The following is a 17,314-nucleotide window of genomic DNA, read 5'->3' on the forward strand; positions in this document are numbered from 1 at the left end:
AATGCTTAATAGTGTGAATTATTATTATTTGAAAGTGTTACCTTACTTTTTCTTTTTACAAAAATCTAAACATTTAAAATCAAAAACCTTCAGTTCTGGTTCAGCGATACTTCAGCAGAGACCAGGAGTGAAAGTTTTACTAATCAACAACTATAAATGAAATTCACATTCTGTGAAAAGTGTGTTAGATTTATTGTTTTTTTCCCACCAGGCCGCAAATTTTTACTCACAACCATCAGTTCTTTCATTTATAAAATGTACTTTATTGATCCCAGGCTGTGGAGTTACTGTGTTAGAGCAGCAGCATTAACACAGTGCAAATAGAAAAAAATGATTTACAATTAAAATAGAAACAATTTAAGTGAAAATAAGAGAATAGTTTGTGCAGATGAATAAGAGGTTGCAACTTTATATTATTCCCATCTTACCTATTCCTAATGATCCAATAAATATATAGATATAATCACTGGACTTGATATATTTTTTTTGTCTTGGATGTCTGAAGCTGTGGAGAGCGTTTTAAATTTGAATGAATTTAAAAGTACAAAGTGTAAAACTCCTTCATCAGCCTCACACATCAGCCGAGGCGGTCAGAGGTGAAAGTCAACAGGCGGCAGATATTAGATACATTATCAGACCCTCGGCTGATGATGATGTGTGAAGTGAAGGAGAGAGTTTTCCCGTGAACGACTCTCATCACGGATCGTTTTCAGCCTCTCAGCCGCAGCTTGACTGATATTAGTCAAATTGCGTCATGTGCTTTTAAAGATGACTCTCTTTAGCTGCAAGAGGAGCGCAGCCGAGTGGAGCCGAGTGGAGCGTCGGCTTCAAAGGAACATCTCCTCTCTCCTCCAAGGTCAGCTCCTATTTTAACTCTCAATCTCAATAACTTCATGAGCGTGACTGTAATTAAAAACCACAGGGAGGGTGCGCTTCATGTGTCATGACGACGGTGCAGCCGGCCGGGCGGGAGGGGAGGAAGCAACTTTATTGTGTGTGGGCGGAGCTTGTTAGAGGTAGATAGTTCAACATTTTGGCAAATTGGCCCATTGCCATAATCCCTATAGTCACAGCAGTAGGTTTGTTAGGTTTAATTGTCGGTGCAAGCTGTTTTTAGAACGGCGGAGCAGAGCCGTGAGCTGCTCAGAGCTACGCTACGGAGGCTCATTATGGGATTTCTTGGTTTCCCTCATCATCAAACTCATCAAATACACAATCCAACAACTCCACAACACTCTGGTGGACAAGTTGTGACCTGCACAATCACCACACTATGAGATAATAACGGAGCGTTACGAAACAGAGCCATTTTCGAGATAAATACAGAGTGTGCTTGCTGGAAAAACTGTCCCTGAAGGCAACGTGCATCAGCGGTTTTGCATGAATTTCCCTCTAAAACAACTCTGTGTGGTAACGTTGTGTTATTATCTCATAGCGTGGTGAATGTGCAGCTCACAACTTGTCCACCAAAGCGTTGTGGAGTTGTTGGATTGTGTGTTTGATGAGTTTGATGAAGGGAAACTAAGAAATCCCATAATGAGCCTCCGTAGCGTAGCTCTGAGCAGCTCACGGCTCTGCTCGGCCGTTCTAAAAATAGCTTGCACCGACAATTAAAGGTAACAAACCTACTGCTATGACTATAGGGATTATGGCGATGGGTCAATTTGACAAAATGTTGAACTATCCCTTTAAACTGAAGCCAGCTGCAAATTAGTTTGGAGTTTTTGGAGCCCTTAAAAAAACAAAAGTCAGTTAATCTGCTCTGGTTAGACTGGAGATTAATTAGCATTTTAGCATGAGAGGAGTTTTTTTTTTTAAAGGAATAGTTCACCAAAAAATGAAATTCAGTCATTAGTGCCTCCCCCTCATGCTGGTGAATACTCCAGAGTAGTTTTTTTATTCCTCAAAGGTCATCTGGAGACCCGGGAGGCCGGTTCCTAGTCCAACCAAAACTTTATATGAGAGCAATAGCGCCCGACACAAAAACGTCCATAAAACTACACAACAACCATTTAATATTCCTCCACACTGCTCGTCCACTGCAATCCAAGTGTCCTGAAGGGAGATAGTCCAGAGTTTACTGGAAACTACCTCATTTAGGACATTTTTACAGCCTCAACAGTCCTGTGTTGAATTTGCCTGGTGTGCGCTCTCGCGTTCACGCAATGCACGCAGATGTGACCGGACTTGCCTCAATGAGGTAGTTTCCAGTAAACTCTGGACTATCTCCCTTCAGGACAACTGGATTGCAGTGGACGAGCAGTGTGGAGGAATATTAAATGGTTTTTGTGTAGTTTTATGGATGTTTTTGTCGGGCATGATGCACACGAGAGCGCATCAACAATGACTGAATTTCATTTTTTGGTGAACTATTCCTTTAAAAACTCTTCTGGTGCTAAAATGCTAAAATGCTAATTAATCTCCAGTCTAACCAGAGCAGATAAACTCACTGGCTCATCCTGACTGTACTTTTGTTTTTTTTTAAGGACTCACAACTCTAAACTAATTCGAATTTCTTTTTTTTTTGGGTGAACTATTCCTTTAATGAGATGACTGTGGTCAAAAGAAGCTTTAGACATTTTCTCGAGTCATTCTTCAGCATAAAATATGTCAGTAAATAGCCTCGTCCTGATGGTTTTTGCAACAACGGTTGAGCTGAAAAACGCAGAGTTCAGGACGTAAATACACTCTTGATTTGTCTAGATTTTGTATTTGAGCTTCAAAACTCATAGTTAGAAAAGTTTTGTTCATTATAGATCATGTTTGTGTGTGTTTTTTTTTCAGAAATCAAAAGAGAGAGAAAACACTTGAGTGTGAACCGTTAGCATGAAGGAAGGAAGCGGTGATGGTGGAGTTTGAAACTTCAGACCAACAAAGTCAGCAGCGATCGATCAGAGACTAATCGCTGCTGCTGCTGCTGCTGCGTGAGAGAAGAAGCAGGTGATGAACGGAGGAAACCTGGAGAGGGAGGAGTAAAGACAAAGATGTATAAATGGAGGGAGGAAGAGGAGGAGGAGGAGGAGGAGGAAGGACGCGTCGCCAGGTATCGACTGCAATGAAAACTAATGACGAAGGAGCCGCTGGAAATATATTAAACCCTGACTGAGGCCGAGGACGACGTGGACTAAATGTGAAAGAAGAAAGAAAATGTAAAGAGAAAGACAAAAAACACTTCCACTATCTTCATCATCACAATGAACAGAAGAACTACACATGGAGAAATGAGCTGGAACCAGAAATTAGTGTTTTTATTTCTCTTTATCTGATATTTATATTATAACTTAGTTTTCTTTTCTATTCATATAATTATATATTATCATTATTGGTGCATTAGTGTCTAAAACTGAGTCAATTTTCACTCATCTTAAGTTGCATTTTGACTTGTATGAAAAGCGCTGTAAAAATAAAGCAAGAAGAGATTTCTCTGCACACAACTAGAAAATAAATAAAATAAAGGTTTCGGCGTTGTATCAAAGGTCGCTCATGTTTTACGACGGCTTAATGTCACACGGCATCACGTCTCCATGGAGACGGCCCAGCATCAATAACTACTGTACTACTGCTGAAGAGTTTGTTTTAGTGTTTGAAGCAGTTTGATGGACAAACAGATAATAGACATAAAACCGCAGGTGTTTCCATCCAGAGAAACAGTTCAGCTGAACTAAAGGAGGAGGTTCTACTGAGGAACAACAGAGGAAAAACTGAGGGAAAACTGAAGAACAACTGAGGTGGAGATGGGCAATATGCCGTCGCACATTGTCCATCTTTGTATGTCCGTAGACTCTCTCACTGGTTGACTTTTATTTATAAATCTGTTCTTGGACTTTTGCCTACATATTTGTGTGTACACATGTGTAGAAACCTCAGCTGATGTGGCCTGTGCTGCGTTCTCAGGACATTATACAGATGCAGGTCCCGAGAGTGAGAACGGAACTGGGCAAAAAGGCTTTTGCAGAAGGACTTGAAACTGACACATCTTGTAACTCTGGGTGAATTCAGGTCAATTATAATAGACAGAGAATTGAGCTCAATCGGACTGTGTGTGATTGCGTTGTTTAACTCTTTCGCGACCATTGACGAGTAAACTCGTCACAGCCTGCCGAACGTTCACGACCATTGACGAGTAAACTCGTCAAAACCGTTTTTTTACAGATTATGATAATAGACACTCTGAGGTACCCTGTGTGTGAATATGGTAGTCCTCTGATATGTAAAACTGTTTTAAACTAAAATCAAAACATAATGTTTTTTATAAACTGTGTGATCTTGGTTTTGTTTGAGTAATCGTTCTCCTTGAATGCTGCTGTGGGGACAGCGTGCAGCGCTGTGCGGCTGTCGGCTACAGTGTTGCGACTTTCTCGCTGAATCTGGCGACTTTCCAAACCCTCTTTTGACAAAAGCGACCGACGACAAATGTGGCGACTTTTACCGGTGCTGTTACAAACATTTCTGGTTTGTAGACTCTGATCTGAAAGCCCGTTATCACGGCTGTTTTCACGGCGCTGTGCAGCAGAGCGGGCGCTGAGCAGCGGGCGCTGTGCCCGGCCGCCCCCGCCCGCCCCCGCCCCAGAGCACTCATTGCCGGCCAGTCACACAGCAGTGTCCCGGAGCTGCTGCGCTGCGGCCAGAGACCCGCACCGCTGCACCGCTGCTCTCCACGCTGCCACACCCCCCAGATTTGCCTACAAATATATTTATTTAGCCGTAGAAATGATTTGGGAGACGCCACACTGCAGAGTAGCGGTAAAATGAGCAGATTGCCACTTGACACAAAAGTGCGTTTTTCTCTGAAACTAGAGGGGGAGCTCTGTTTTTGGAGAAACCCAGCTCTCTTCTTCTACTTCTTACTCACGAACGAAACGGCGGAAAAAATCGCCGTTTTTTCGTGGAGCACGTTGTAAAGTCACTCTTCAACCACGTGAAGACCGTTTGTTTCTAGGTGATGTACAGAGTTCGGTTCGACGTGAGATAAAAGGTAAACAAATAGCCAAAAACATGTGGTCCTGAGCGGATGTGCTGAGGAATTAGTGTGGTCGCGAAAGAGTTAATCATGTTTTCCTGAAATGTGTGATTGTATGTTATTTGAGTCGTGTGTGTGATGATGTGCAACTGAGCTGTTGTGTGTGTGCTGCTGTCTTGGCCAGGTCACTCTTGGAAAAGAGGTTTTTAATCTCAATGAGTTTTTTACCTGGTTAAATAAAGGAGATTGATTGATTGAACAACTGAAGAACAACTGAGGGAAAACTGAACGACTGAAGAACAATAAATTAACATTTTGAAGTGAACTGGTTCAATTTCATCTGACTGAGCTGAACTTTCAACTTGTTCTTCATCAGAAACAACACTTCCACCTGATACCTCCTCTTCCTCCTCTTCCTCTTCCTCTTCCTCCTCCTCCTCCTCCTCCTGGGAAACACTCATACAAATTCATACGAGCCTTCTCCTCTCTCTCTCTTTCTCTTTCTCTTTCTCCAGACAAATTACCATTAAAGAACACATACATGAATCTTAATCCTCCCTCTCTCTCTCTCTCCGTCTCTCTGGTCACATTATCATTGGGGATCACTCCTTCACATTCATACATGTCCGTCTGAAACATCCCTCTCTCCCTCCTTCCCTCCCTCCTTCCCTCCTTCCCTCCTCTAGTTTTTTTTCTTCTTTTTCGTCTTCTTTGGAGAAATTAACATTGCTAAGCACTCATGCACATTCAAACACGTCCCTACATCCCTCGCCTGCACTTCCTCTTTTCTTTTCTTTCATTGCATCTCTTCTCGATTTCTTTCAAGGCGAATTAACATGGGAGAACAAACACCTTTGTCCTCGTGGTGTCCGTCTCTTTTTCTTCTTTTTTCCTCTTCTTGTTCTTTTCTCTCTCTGGTCAAATTAACTTTGGGAATCACTCAGACATGAATATGAAGCACTCTTTCCCTCCCTCCCTCCCTTCCCTCCCTCTCTTCAACATCTTCATATTGGCTTTATATCTTTAGGGCAAATTAGCGCTGGGAAACACCCCCCGGATGTCTCAGATCCTCTTCTTTTCCTTCTTCTTCCTCCTCTTCTTTCTCTTCTTTCTCTCTCTCCAGACAAATTGACACTGACAACCAACATATCCGTCCTCTCATCCTCCGCCTGCTGCTGCGAGGGGAGGAGGGGGGGGCGCTCGGGTGGAGGTTTGCAGAAAGTCAAAGAATGAAAAAAAAAAGAACAAAAACCTCAAATATGGAACTCCAATTAATTTAAAGCCCCCTCCTCCTCCTCCTCCTCCTGCACCTCCTTTACCTCCTCCTCCTCTTTCTGCACCCCTCTCCCCCCCATCGCCAGCACCAATCAGCCAAGAATAAATCCGCGGCAGATCTAATTACCGCACTGTCTCCAAAGACTCTGGCCGTCGCAAAGCCAATCTTCCCCTCCTTGTTTGAACAGGCTGATGAACTAAGGGACTCGATGGATATCAAGTCATTTTGTTTAATTTATAAATGGATTTTCCCCTAATACTTAAATTATCATCAGCATGAGAGAGAAAGAGAGGGAGAGAGAGAAAGAGAGGGAGAGAGGGAGGGAGAGAGAAGCACAATGAAAAGCATGTGGAAGGTAAAACAAAAAGGGAAAGAACGTAAAGAATCCCAATGAAGAACGCGTTCTCTCTCTAGTTTGATGATATTCAGACGAACGTCAGAGAAACAGATGTGACGTAAAACATCTGGATTAACGTGGATTCACTCATCCAATCAGAAAATGACAGATACCACTTCATCTATATATATATATGGTCCAGTCTTTAGATGTTAGTGAAGCCTCAAGAATAAATATCTGAATAAACTCCCCCAAAAATCCTCGAAATGTTGGTGAAAACGATCATACAGAGGCCAAATGTTGCAAATTTTGATTTATATGAATGATAATGTATTTAAAAATATCAATTCATTCTGAAATATTTAACAAATGTTTACATTCATTTATTATAAACAAAAAATTAGTTCACGTAAAGAAAGAAGAACGTAAAGAATCCCAATGAAGAACGCGTTCCTCTCTCCGGTTTGATGATATTCAGATGAATGTCAGAGAAACAGATGTGACGTAAAACATCTGGATTAACGTGGATAGAACCACTTTTCATATCTGTGTATTAAATCTATATATATACGTAAATATATATATGGTCCAGTCTTTAGATGTTAGTGAAGCCTCAGGAGTAAATACCTGAATAAACTCCCCCCAAAAATCCTCAAAATGTTGGTGAATACGATCATACGGAGCCAAATGCTGCACATTTTCATTTTACTGAAAACATGTGAGAAGCTTGTTGCCTCAGTATGAATGATAATGTTTCAAAAAATATCAATTAATTTTGAAATATTTAACAAATGTTCATTTATTATAAACAAAAATGAGTTCATCGAAGTTTGTTGTCACACTTTTAGAACCTCCACAGTTCACTTGTTTGGAGCTGCTGCTTTAAGGAACAATTATGAACAAACACAACATATTTGACCTCAAATCGTTGATCAGATATTGATCTTTCTTGTTCGTATTGAAAACAAGATTAAAAGTGAGTGTGAGTGGAGCCGCTCACAGAAACCTGACAAAGGTCCAAGTGGTTAAAGAAGCTTTGACACGTGATGAGATGTTGAACTATTGATCATTGATTTCTACAGCTGGAGGATTTTAAAGGAATCAACAGATGTTTGCAGATGTTTGGACATCTGTCAGTACGTTTACATGACAGTTGAAGAAACCGAATCATGGCCTTAATCCGTCTATAACTGGACGACTACAGTTCATGTAAACGCGTTAGTCCGACAACCAGATGATGTGAACCCGGTCCAGACCAGCGCAAAGGAACCTCACTGCAAAAACTCAAATATCTTACCAAGAATATTTGTCTTATTTCTAGTCAAAACAAATCTCATTCTACTTAAAATAAGACTCAGCACATTAAAAAGTATCTTGTTTTTAGACACTTTTTACTTCTTTCAAGCAGATTTTCACTTGAAATAAGTAGAAAATAGTGGATAGTGAATAGTGGAAGATAGTGGAGCAAGTTTTTCTTTCTTATTACAAGCACAAAAAACTTACTTTCACTGGCAGATTTTTCTACTTATTTCAAGTCAAAATGTGTTTGAAACAAGTGAAAATGATCTAAAAACAAGTTCATTTTTAGGTGATGAGTCTTATTTTAAGTGGAAAGAGATTAGTTTTGACTAGAAATGAGACATTTTGACAAGAAATAAGACAAATATTCTTGGAAAGATTTTGAGTTTTTGCAGTGTGGAAACTGATTTTCTTCTGCATGTACTGTACTCGCCTTAATCTGACTGAAACTGGACGATGCATGTGCGCATGATTCACAACAGTAGAGACGACACAAAGTGAAGCAGAGAAGTCGGACAAAATAAATAAAAGAAAAAAAGAAGAAGCGTCTGTTTCAGGGCATTTCACACAGGGCAAAGAGCGAGAAGGAAGCCTGTAAACCAACTCATTTGTAGATATTTTCAGCCTGAACCCGGTCCAGACCAGCGCATCCAGTCAGGAACTCTAGGTCACCTAAACATGAGGAAGGAACCTCCACTTCCTGTTTTCCTACCTGGCTCTGGCGTCTCCGAGTGCGACGACGACGAGGCCGACGACGCTCCGTCCTCGTTGACGTTCCCCTGGGACAGAGACATCCCCCGGCCCGGCGGCAGCTTCATGCCCAGCTGCTCGGCCATCTCCACGTGGTCGCCGGGATGCACGTAGTCGAACACGCTGCTGCCGGTCAGCTCCACCTGCACAGGGTCACAAAGGTCACACAGGTCAGAGGTCAGAGGTCAAACTCCTACAACTTTACTTTTCAACTTTACACTGCAAAAACTCTAAATCTTTCCAAGAATATTTGTCTTATTTCTTGTCAAAATGTCTCATTTCTAGTCAAACTAATCTCTTTACACTTAAAATAAGACTCATCACCTAAAAATTAACTTGTTTTTAGATCATTTTCACTTGTTTCAAACTAATTTTCACATAAAATAAGAAGAAAAATCTGCCAGTGAAAGCAAGTTTTTTGTGCTGGTAATAAGAAAGAAAAACTTGCTCCACTATCAGATTTTTCTACTTATTTCAAGTGAAAAATTTGCTTGAAAGAAGTAAAAAGTGTCTAAAAACAAGCTGCTTTTTATGTGATGAGTCTTATTTTGAGTATAATTTGATTTGTTTTGACTAGAAATGACATTTTGACTAGAAATATTCTTGGTAAGATTTTGCAGTAAGTTTTTGCAGTGTACTTTTTCTCCTCTACCTGTAACTCCGTCTTTTCCACCTCTTCCCCTCCTCTAATCCCTCCTTTCGTCACCCTCCTCCCCCGATACGTCTCTCCTCCTCTCCACCTTTACTCATACAGCTTGTTCCTCCCCTCCTCTCCCTTTCTTTCCAGCTCTTCCTCCTCTTCCTCCTCCTCCTCCTCCTCCTCCTCCTCCTCCTCTCTCTAATCCGTCCCTCAGCAGCCGTGGAGAATCGGAGCTGCTTCTTCTTTCTCATGGAAATGGAATAAATAAGCTTCTTCTTATTAAATAAATACAGAGTCCCTTCACCTTAAAGACTCTCATTAGCAGCGATAGAAGCGGATTTGTCTTTGTTAATTGGGGATGAGACGAGGGAGCGTCGCCAAAACACAGCGTTACGCTATACACACACAAACAAACACACACACAAATACACACACACACACACACTTACAAACACTTTAACTTTTTGTGTAATGAACAAAATGTACGTACACAATTAAGTCCACGATTTTCCACGGTGTCATGTGACACTCGTGCTCCGTCGTTTAACGTTGTGTGTCAAAAACATTGTGCACATTTTAGTTTCTACATGCTAATCTGTGTAGTGTGTGTTTGTGTGTGTGTGTGTGTGTAAGTGTGTGTTTGTGTGTGCGTGTGTGTTCAGGTTTTTGGGGGTCCACTGGGACAAAGGGGATTACATGGGTGTAATCCCTTTAATAAGAAATCCCTTTAAGGCAATTTAGTCCCCTCATAAAGTCTCATCTGGAGCAGAAAGTGATGATTAAGAAATGAGACTGATCACTGAATCACACACACACACACACACACACACACACACACACACACACACACACACACACACACACACACACACACACACACACACACACACACACACACACACACACACACACACACACACACACACGCCGGCCCTGGTGCACCATGGGAGTTAGTGTTCATGTTTACACGTTACAGTGCTAATTGGATCTACATTGTTCTCCGTCGCAATAACACGCCGACTTTTTAATCAATTAAAACTTGGCAGAAACTATTTTACATAAAGTCGCTGCTGCTGGAGCTAATTACACCGAGGGAACAAAGCAGCCGAGGTGGAATTATTATTATTACACATCCATCCACCCAGTTACCGCGGCGACTACGGCTTTAACTCCACAGAGCCGGGGCAGGAAGTCGACAGACAGCGGAGGTGAAGCTCGCTCGGCTCGTTCCACTCGTTAGCGACGGTTTTAAAGCCGCATGTTGTTGACCCACAGAAACAGCTGCACAGTCTGGAGATGCAGCTGCACCGACTCTACGGAAAGTGGTGGCGTCCAAACTTCACAAGGAGAAGGAGGAGAAGTGTGCACACCACCTGGATTTTAACTTCAATGTCAGGGTCAGGGTGCAGTCATGTAAGCATGCTCGGTCTGGTGTAAGGATGTCACGATTATAGATTTTCTTGGTACGATTATTGTCAGAGAAATATGCTGCGTTCATAACAACTCGGAGGTCGGGATTCCCAACTCGGAAATTTCCGACTTCCGACATCATTACGTTCATGCTGCAGGAACTCGGGAGAAAAAAAACATGGATACCTGAAGGAAGTTTGGCGTATAGTGGCTCATAGCTGAATACAAAGAATAAATGCAGCAGTAAATGATGTTTATTTTGGAGGAGAGGAGACGCTGCAGATGAGTGCACATATAATGTTACAGCCTTGTTAACAGTTAAACCTTATTTCTGTCACATACGAGGAACACGATTTCACACCATACAACAATCACAGCTTAAAGCAGAAGTAAGTGATATATTTGTGTTAATATAAGTCTTAAATAGTTATATCTTCCGACAGCAATCACTTCTATAGAGTGTTTGGACTGAAACACGGGTCTGTCAGTCACTCTGCTCTGCTCTGAGCCGAAGAGAAAACATTTATCGTATCCTACAGTTTTTATCCAATGAGGAGAGAGAACGGCATGCAGGGCTGTGTGTGCAGCCAAGGAACGCCGTGAATGTGGTGACGTAGGGACGAGGACTGTTATGGTGCGTTCAAGGCAACCCGTAACTCGTGTTTTTCCGACCTGTGAAGTCGTACCAGTTTGATCTGGTACGAGTTCACGGTCAGAAGTTACGAGTGGCCGTTATAGTGACTTTCACCGGTAAAACAGGTCGGAAAAACACGAGTGGGTTGCCTGGAACGCTACAAAGTCGTAAGTCGTGACTTGAAGCTGTAATTTACGGTTTCAAAAGCCTGCCTGGAACGCAGCATTAGCCAAAACGACCGGATCGCTTACTTCTGCTTTAAACTAAACAGTGCCTTTTCCATCACTGCCCCCTCCCTCTGGAACTCACTCCCCCAAACCCATCCGTATCTGCACACACCTCCCAACATTCAAGTCCATGCTCAAAACACACCCTTTTAAATTAGCTGTTAATATAATATACTGTATATAATTTTTGTGTTTTATACTGTTTTATTGCTGTTTTTTAATAGAATTTCCACTCTGACTTTGCTCTATTTTATGATTTTTAAAGTGTAAAGTGTCTTTGAGCATCTGTAAAAGCGCTTACAAATAAAATTGATAATTTATTATTATAGTGGACTGTTGTTTGCTTCTCTTTTGGCCAGATGAGCTTTTCATTGATGTCACTACGATGGAACGATGATGCCCCGCCCACCCACACTCAATGGCTGGGGGACGTTTGGTCCTGTCTAAGCCTGGAGAAAATCCGTCACTCAATCCATAACTCATACAAAAATGTTTTTGAATGTGTGTCCTTGAACACTTTAAAAATCTACCTGCTCTTATATGTCATAAACATTTGACTCACCTCGACTTCTGAGTACAGATACATTCTTTACTCAGTCTATCCCTGCTTTCAGTTTTCAGCTACTCAGTGTACTGTACGTATATAAGATCTCAGTGTATGAGGAATAGGGGCTTGACATGGCGGAAGGGGTTCAAGTTTTGCACATTGTGCTTCTATTATAGATAATGTTTACAAATGAACAAATAATCAGGTCTTTCTGAATCTCTAGATCACATGACTCAGCTGGGAGGTTGGTGTATTCGCTCTTATCTGTATCTACATCCGCTGTGTTCTCGGCCTAAAGCTCGTAAGATCACAGACCAACCGACTGACAAAACAGCTTCTTCTTCTTTCTTCTTATCTCATATTATATAATATATTTATTATCTTTTACGATTTATTTAGATTTCATAAACTGAATCTCGTTGTGTTTTAATTTCCAATCACAGTAAAGGATCTGTCTCTGGACTGGTCTCTTCATTTAATTGGATTTTTTTTTTTTTGCAATAACCTCCTCTTTATTATTGTTTGTGCAATAAGTTCCTCTTTAATAAACGTATTTATCGAGTCCTTCTTTGCATCCTGTTTATCTTTTATCTGTGTTTTTATATAGAGCCGTGTTTGTCATTTCGTTCAGCTCTGCATCTCCGTCGTATTTCCTCTGCATCAGCACACTACGGCTCGAGTCACAACTGTCTGATGCCACCAACACATCTGGACCGAATCTGACAGAGAAAACCCTCAAAAAACACCAGAAGACAGAAGCCGGACTCTAGCCAGACTTAGAAAGGAAGGAAGGAAGGATGAATGGAAAGATGGGAGGAAAGAAGGAAGGAAAGATAGAAGGAGGGAGGGAACAGATTGGGTCAATTGGGTCAAAAGGGAAGGAAGGAAGGGAACAGATTTGTTCAAGGAAGGAAGAGGAACGAAGAATGAAGGAAGGAAGGGAAGGGAAAATGATTGTGGAAAGAAAGAAAGAAAGTAAGATGGAGGGAGGGAGGGAACATCCCTGCCCTACAAAGGCAAAGTGCAGTATTATCTGTAAAAATGTCAAACTGAGAAAACCAGCTTTTTGTGTTTTTCATTGTCAGGTTTAAGCATCAAATTATGAAGAACTACCAAGTCTAGAATTGATTAGATAAAGGTGGACTGGATTTAATGTATTTTGTAGTTTGTCTTTCTGACCAATTTGGACCGTTTTATGGCAGATACTGCACTTTGGCTTGGTTTTACTCCAATGGAATTGAGTAAATTATAGAATTATATAATGTAGGGAGTACAGTACTCTTTTGCCTTGGTTTCACAGTGCTTTTTTTGGATGGACAGCAAAATAAAAAGCCCAATAACTCTGTAAATTTTAGCAGTACCAATATCAAATTCTACCAGATTGAAGAGAATATGCAACACTTTTGATTGGTCCAAAAAAAAAGGAAGGAAGGAAGTAAGGAAGTAAAGATGGAGGAAGGATGGATGGAGGGAACAGATTGGGTCTGACCCAGAAGGACAGTTAACAGGAGAGTTAAAAGATGTTTGGGCGTCCGACCTCGACCCGGGTCCAGACTCAGAACCAATCGGAGCTAAAGTTCTTCTGGCGTTCCCGTTTCCCCCGGTGCATCACAGCTGATTAAGCGGCGAGCTAATCGCTTTACATCACATTAATTAGCCTGTCATAGGAAAGAACACAAACTAACATCTGTCAACACGTTTCTGCCTCAGTGGCAAAGAGCAATATGTTTTCCTCTGCAAATAAAGAGACTCTGATTTAACGCTTTGCTTTGTGTCTGTTTTCTTTTTTTTTTTTTGGAAGATCTATGGCGACCTGAGTTTTTTCATCAGCAGGACGGAAACCTTGGCAACCACGGCGGCTATACATCACGTTCTCCTTCCAGCATTTTTACACAGAGCTCAGCCCAGTGATTTAACACCATCATAATGTTTTTTTTTTTTTTTTTTTTACTTTCTCTCCTCCCTCAAGAGTCCTTTTGTCTTCACAGGGGACAGGAAGGAGGAGACCATGAAGGTTCAGGTCCAAACACCGCTACTGTGTCCTCCAGTCTGAGTCTGCTCAACATCTAGATCTGATTTACGTCAATATTTCACCTCAACAAGTCAATTTAGAGAAAGAAAAATAAACTGAAGAATGATAAAGTTCAGATTTTCAACTTGAAAAGACAGAAAATCACGAGAAATGTGATGTTTTATAAACGTGGTTCAGAAAGTTTTACCTGAATAGCTTTTATCAGTGTTGAACAGATTCATTTCCAACAGTTTGTCTTCAACTATGACCTCAGTATATTTGTAAAATATTACAAAAAACATTAAAGATCCAATGTTTTATACTTTTATAATGTGTTTTGTTGATATATTTGTGCAGATTTCAGAATAAAACACTCAGAGAAACTAAAATCCTGCGAGTTGTTGTTGGTTGGATGGTGGGTCCAGGTGGTGGTGAGGGGGCGGGGCTTAGTTGTGACATCACAATGTGACAGGAAGTCCTGACGGCTGGTTTTAAGGCTCAGTTTCTGAATACAGGCTGTGTGAATTTCTCTGTGGACTGAGGCTTTGATACTTTCACAGTATTAATATAGAACCTAGAGTTGCTTTATAATCACACTACACATGGACATCTACCTTTATACTGTATGGAGCTTTAATACAAACATCTACCTTTATACTGTATGGAGCTTTAACACAAACATCTACCTTTATACTGTATGGAGCTTTAACACAAACATCTACCTTTATACTGTATGGAGCTTTAACACAAACATCTACCTTTATACTGTATGGAGCTTTAATACAAACATCTACCTTTATACTGTATGGAGCTTTAACACAAACATCTACCTTTATACTGTATGGAGCTTTAACACAAACATCTACCTTTATACTGTATGGAGCTTTAACACAAACATCTACCTTTATACTGTATGGAGCTTTAACACAAACATCTACCTTTATACTGTATGGAGCTTTAACACAAACATCTACCTTTATACTGTATGGAGCTTTAACACAAACATCTACCTTTATACTGTATGGAGCTTTAACACAAACATCTACCTTTATTTTGAAGGAGCTTTACTACAAACATCTACCTTTATACTCAAGTGGGCCAGACTGGTAAAATAAGAGCAAAGTAACTTAGAAATAATGAGAAATCATCACGTTTCTCTTTGTTTTAGTGCAAAGAAGTACATTATTAAGATGTTTACATTAAATTAACTATCCTTTTACAAAACATGTTATGAACAACCTGAAATTTCATGAGAAAAACACATGCAATTTCAACAATATTAATATTATGCCACTTGTGTCTTTAATGTAGTTTTTACACTTGTCGCGGGCCGGACTGGACCTTCTGGTGGGCCGGTTTTGGCCCACGGGCCGCATGTTTGACATCCCTGCTTTATACTGTATGGAGCTTTAATACAAACATCTACCTTTATTCTGAAGGAGCTTTAATACAAACATCTACCTTTATTCTGAAGGAGCTTTAATACAAACATCTACCTTTATTCTGAAGGAGCTTTAATGCAAACATCTACCTTTATTCTGAAGGGGCTTTAATACAAACATCTACCTTTATTCTGAAGGAGCTTTAATGCAAACATCTACCTTTATTCTGAAGGGGCTTTAATACAAACATCTACTTTTAATCTGAAGGGGCTTTAATACAAACATCTACCTTTATTCTGAAGGGGCTTTAATACAAACATCTACCTTTATTCTGAAGGAGCTTTAATACAAACATCTACCTTTATTCTGAAGGAGCTTTAATGCAAACATCTACCTTTATACCCTATGAAGCCATTAAGAGGTGAAACTCTGAGGATAATTAAAACGTTAACCCCGTGCTGCCGTGTGCTGCTGCTGAACAGGAAGTGATGCGTCGGCGTCCTCGTGACCTCCCGTCGGACTCGGTTTGAGTTTTGACGTTGTTGTTGTTGTGTGTCTGTTTAGAGTCGACTCGTCAGATAAAACTTATTAAAAACAACAACAGACACGGCGGCTTTATCGCTGCGCTCGCCCTCCAAGACAAGGACATCGAGTGACAAAAGACAATAAGAGTGACGATGATAACCGACGTCCAGAGAGAGTGTGTGTGTGTGTGTGTGTGTGTGTGTGTGTGTGTGTTTGCGTTCATATCTGTCCTTCCTCTCTTATCAGTGTCTTCTCCATATTTTAGACGAGTGTGTGTGCTGCTGTCAGCTGTAATTACTGCTGCAGTGTGTGAGTGCTACATCGCCGTTGTCGCTCAGCTGTGTGTAACCTTTATTTAAAACGGGACGGTCGACGACGGCGCTGCTCTTACTGCAGCTGTCAGCGCCACAATCAGCAGATGACGAATGTTGACACTGTGTTTTTATGACGGGTTTCCTGTCGTGTTTTATTGTGAAGGGCCTCTCACCTCATTAGCAGTTAGTTATTTATCTATTTATTAAACTTGGGGGAAAGTAAATCCTCCAGATTTAAAGCTGCACACACTCCGACCGCCGGAGGTTAAAGGGATAGTAGCATTTTTTTTAAAGTGGGGTTGTGTGATCTACAAATAGCCCCTAAGTACTTTAATTGCCGTAGAAGACTCTCTGCACTCCTCCTGTTAGCAACGCCAGCCCATAATAGCCCTGCCCAGAGATTTACAACATACAGTGTTGTGAACAACAGACCCAAAGAAACGGCCTATTTTCACGGCCTAAAAGAGGTTTTACCTGAAAAAAAATACACAGTTCCATTGTTCACTATAATATAATTTTTTCCAGCCCTTCAAAGTGCAGGAAAAAAGCAGTTTTTATTTGGACCTGACCAACTCACGTATCCCTCCGCCCAGGGTTAGCGCCCGCCGATCAGCAGTTGGTTAGGTCCAAATAAAAACTGTGTTTTTCCTGCACTTTGAGGGGCTGGAAATAATTATATTATAGCGAACAATGGAACTGTGTATTTTTTTTCACGTAAAACCTCTTTTAGGCCACAAAAATAGGCCGTTTCTTTGGGTCCGTTCACAACACTGTATGTTGTAAATCTCTGGGCAGGGCTATTATGGGCTGGCGTTGCTAACGGGAGGAGTGTAGAGAGTCTTCTACTGCAATTAAAGTACTTAGGGGCTATTTGGAGATCATACAACCCCACTTTAAAAAAAATGCTACTATCCCTTTAAATATCGTCACATGTGTCTGGGTGAAATCTGAGGAAAGTGTCGGATGTCGACGGTTTGAGTCATTTACTGCACGTTAATCCCT

The 17,314-nt window shown here is 41.0% G+C and overlaps 1 protein-coding gene across 1 annotated transcript in view; it reads right to left on the reverse strand.

Moving 5' to 3' along the window:
* The window catches only part of npas3 (neuronal PAS domain protein 3), a gene marked incomplete at both ends in the record, with an annotated part of 345,031 nt that overhangs the window by 49,174 nt on the left and 278,543 nt on the right, over nucleotides 1-17,314 (reverse strand). The window contains one exon of the mRNA XM_083998776.1: nucleotides 8,585-8,765. Within this exon, the coding sequence (XP_083854902.1) occupies nucleotides 8,585-8,765 (181 nt within the window). The remainder of the gene's footprint in view (nucleotides 1-8,584; nucleotides 8,766-17,314) is intronic.

Source organism: Trachurus trachurus, assembly GCF_905171665.1.
Source record: "Trachurus trachurus genome assembly, chromosome: 22".
NCBI lineage: Eukaryota > Metazoa > Chordata > Actinopteri > Carangiformes > Carangidae > Trachurus > Trachurus trachurus.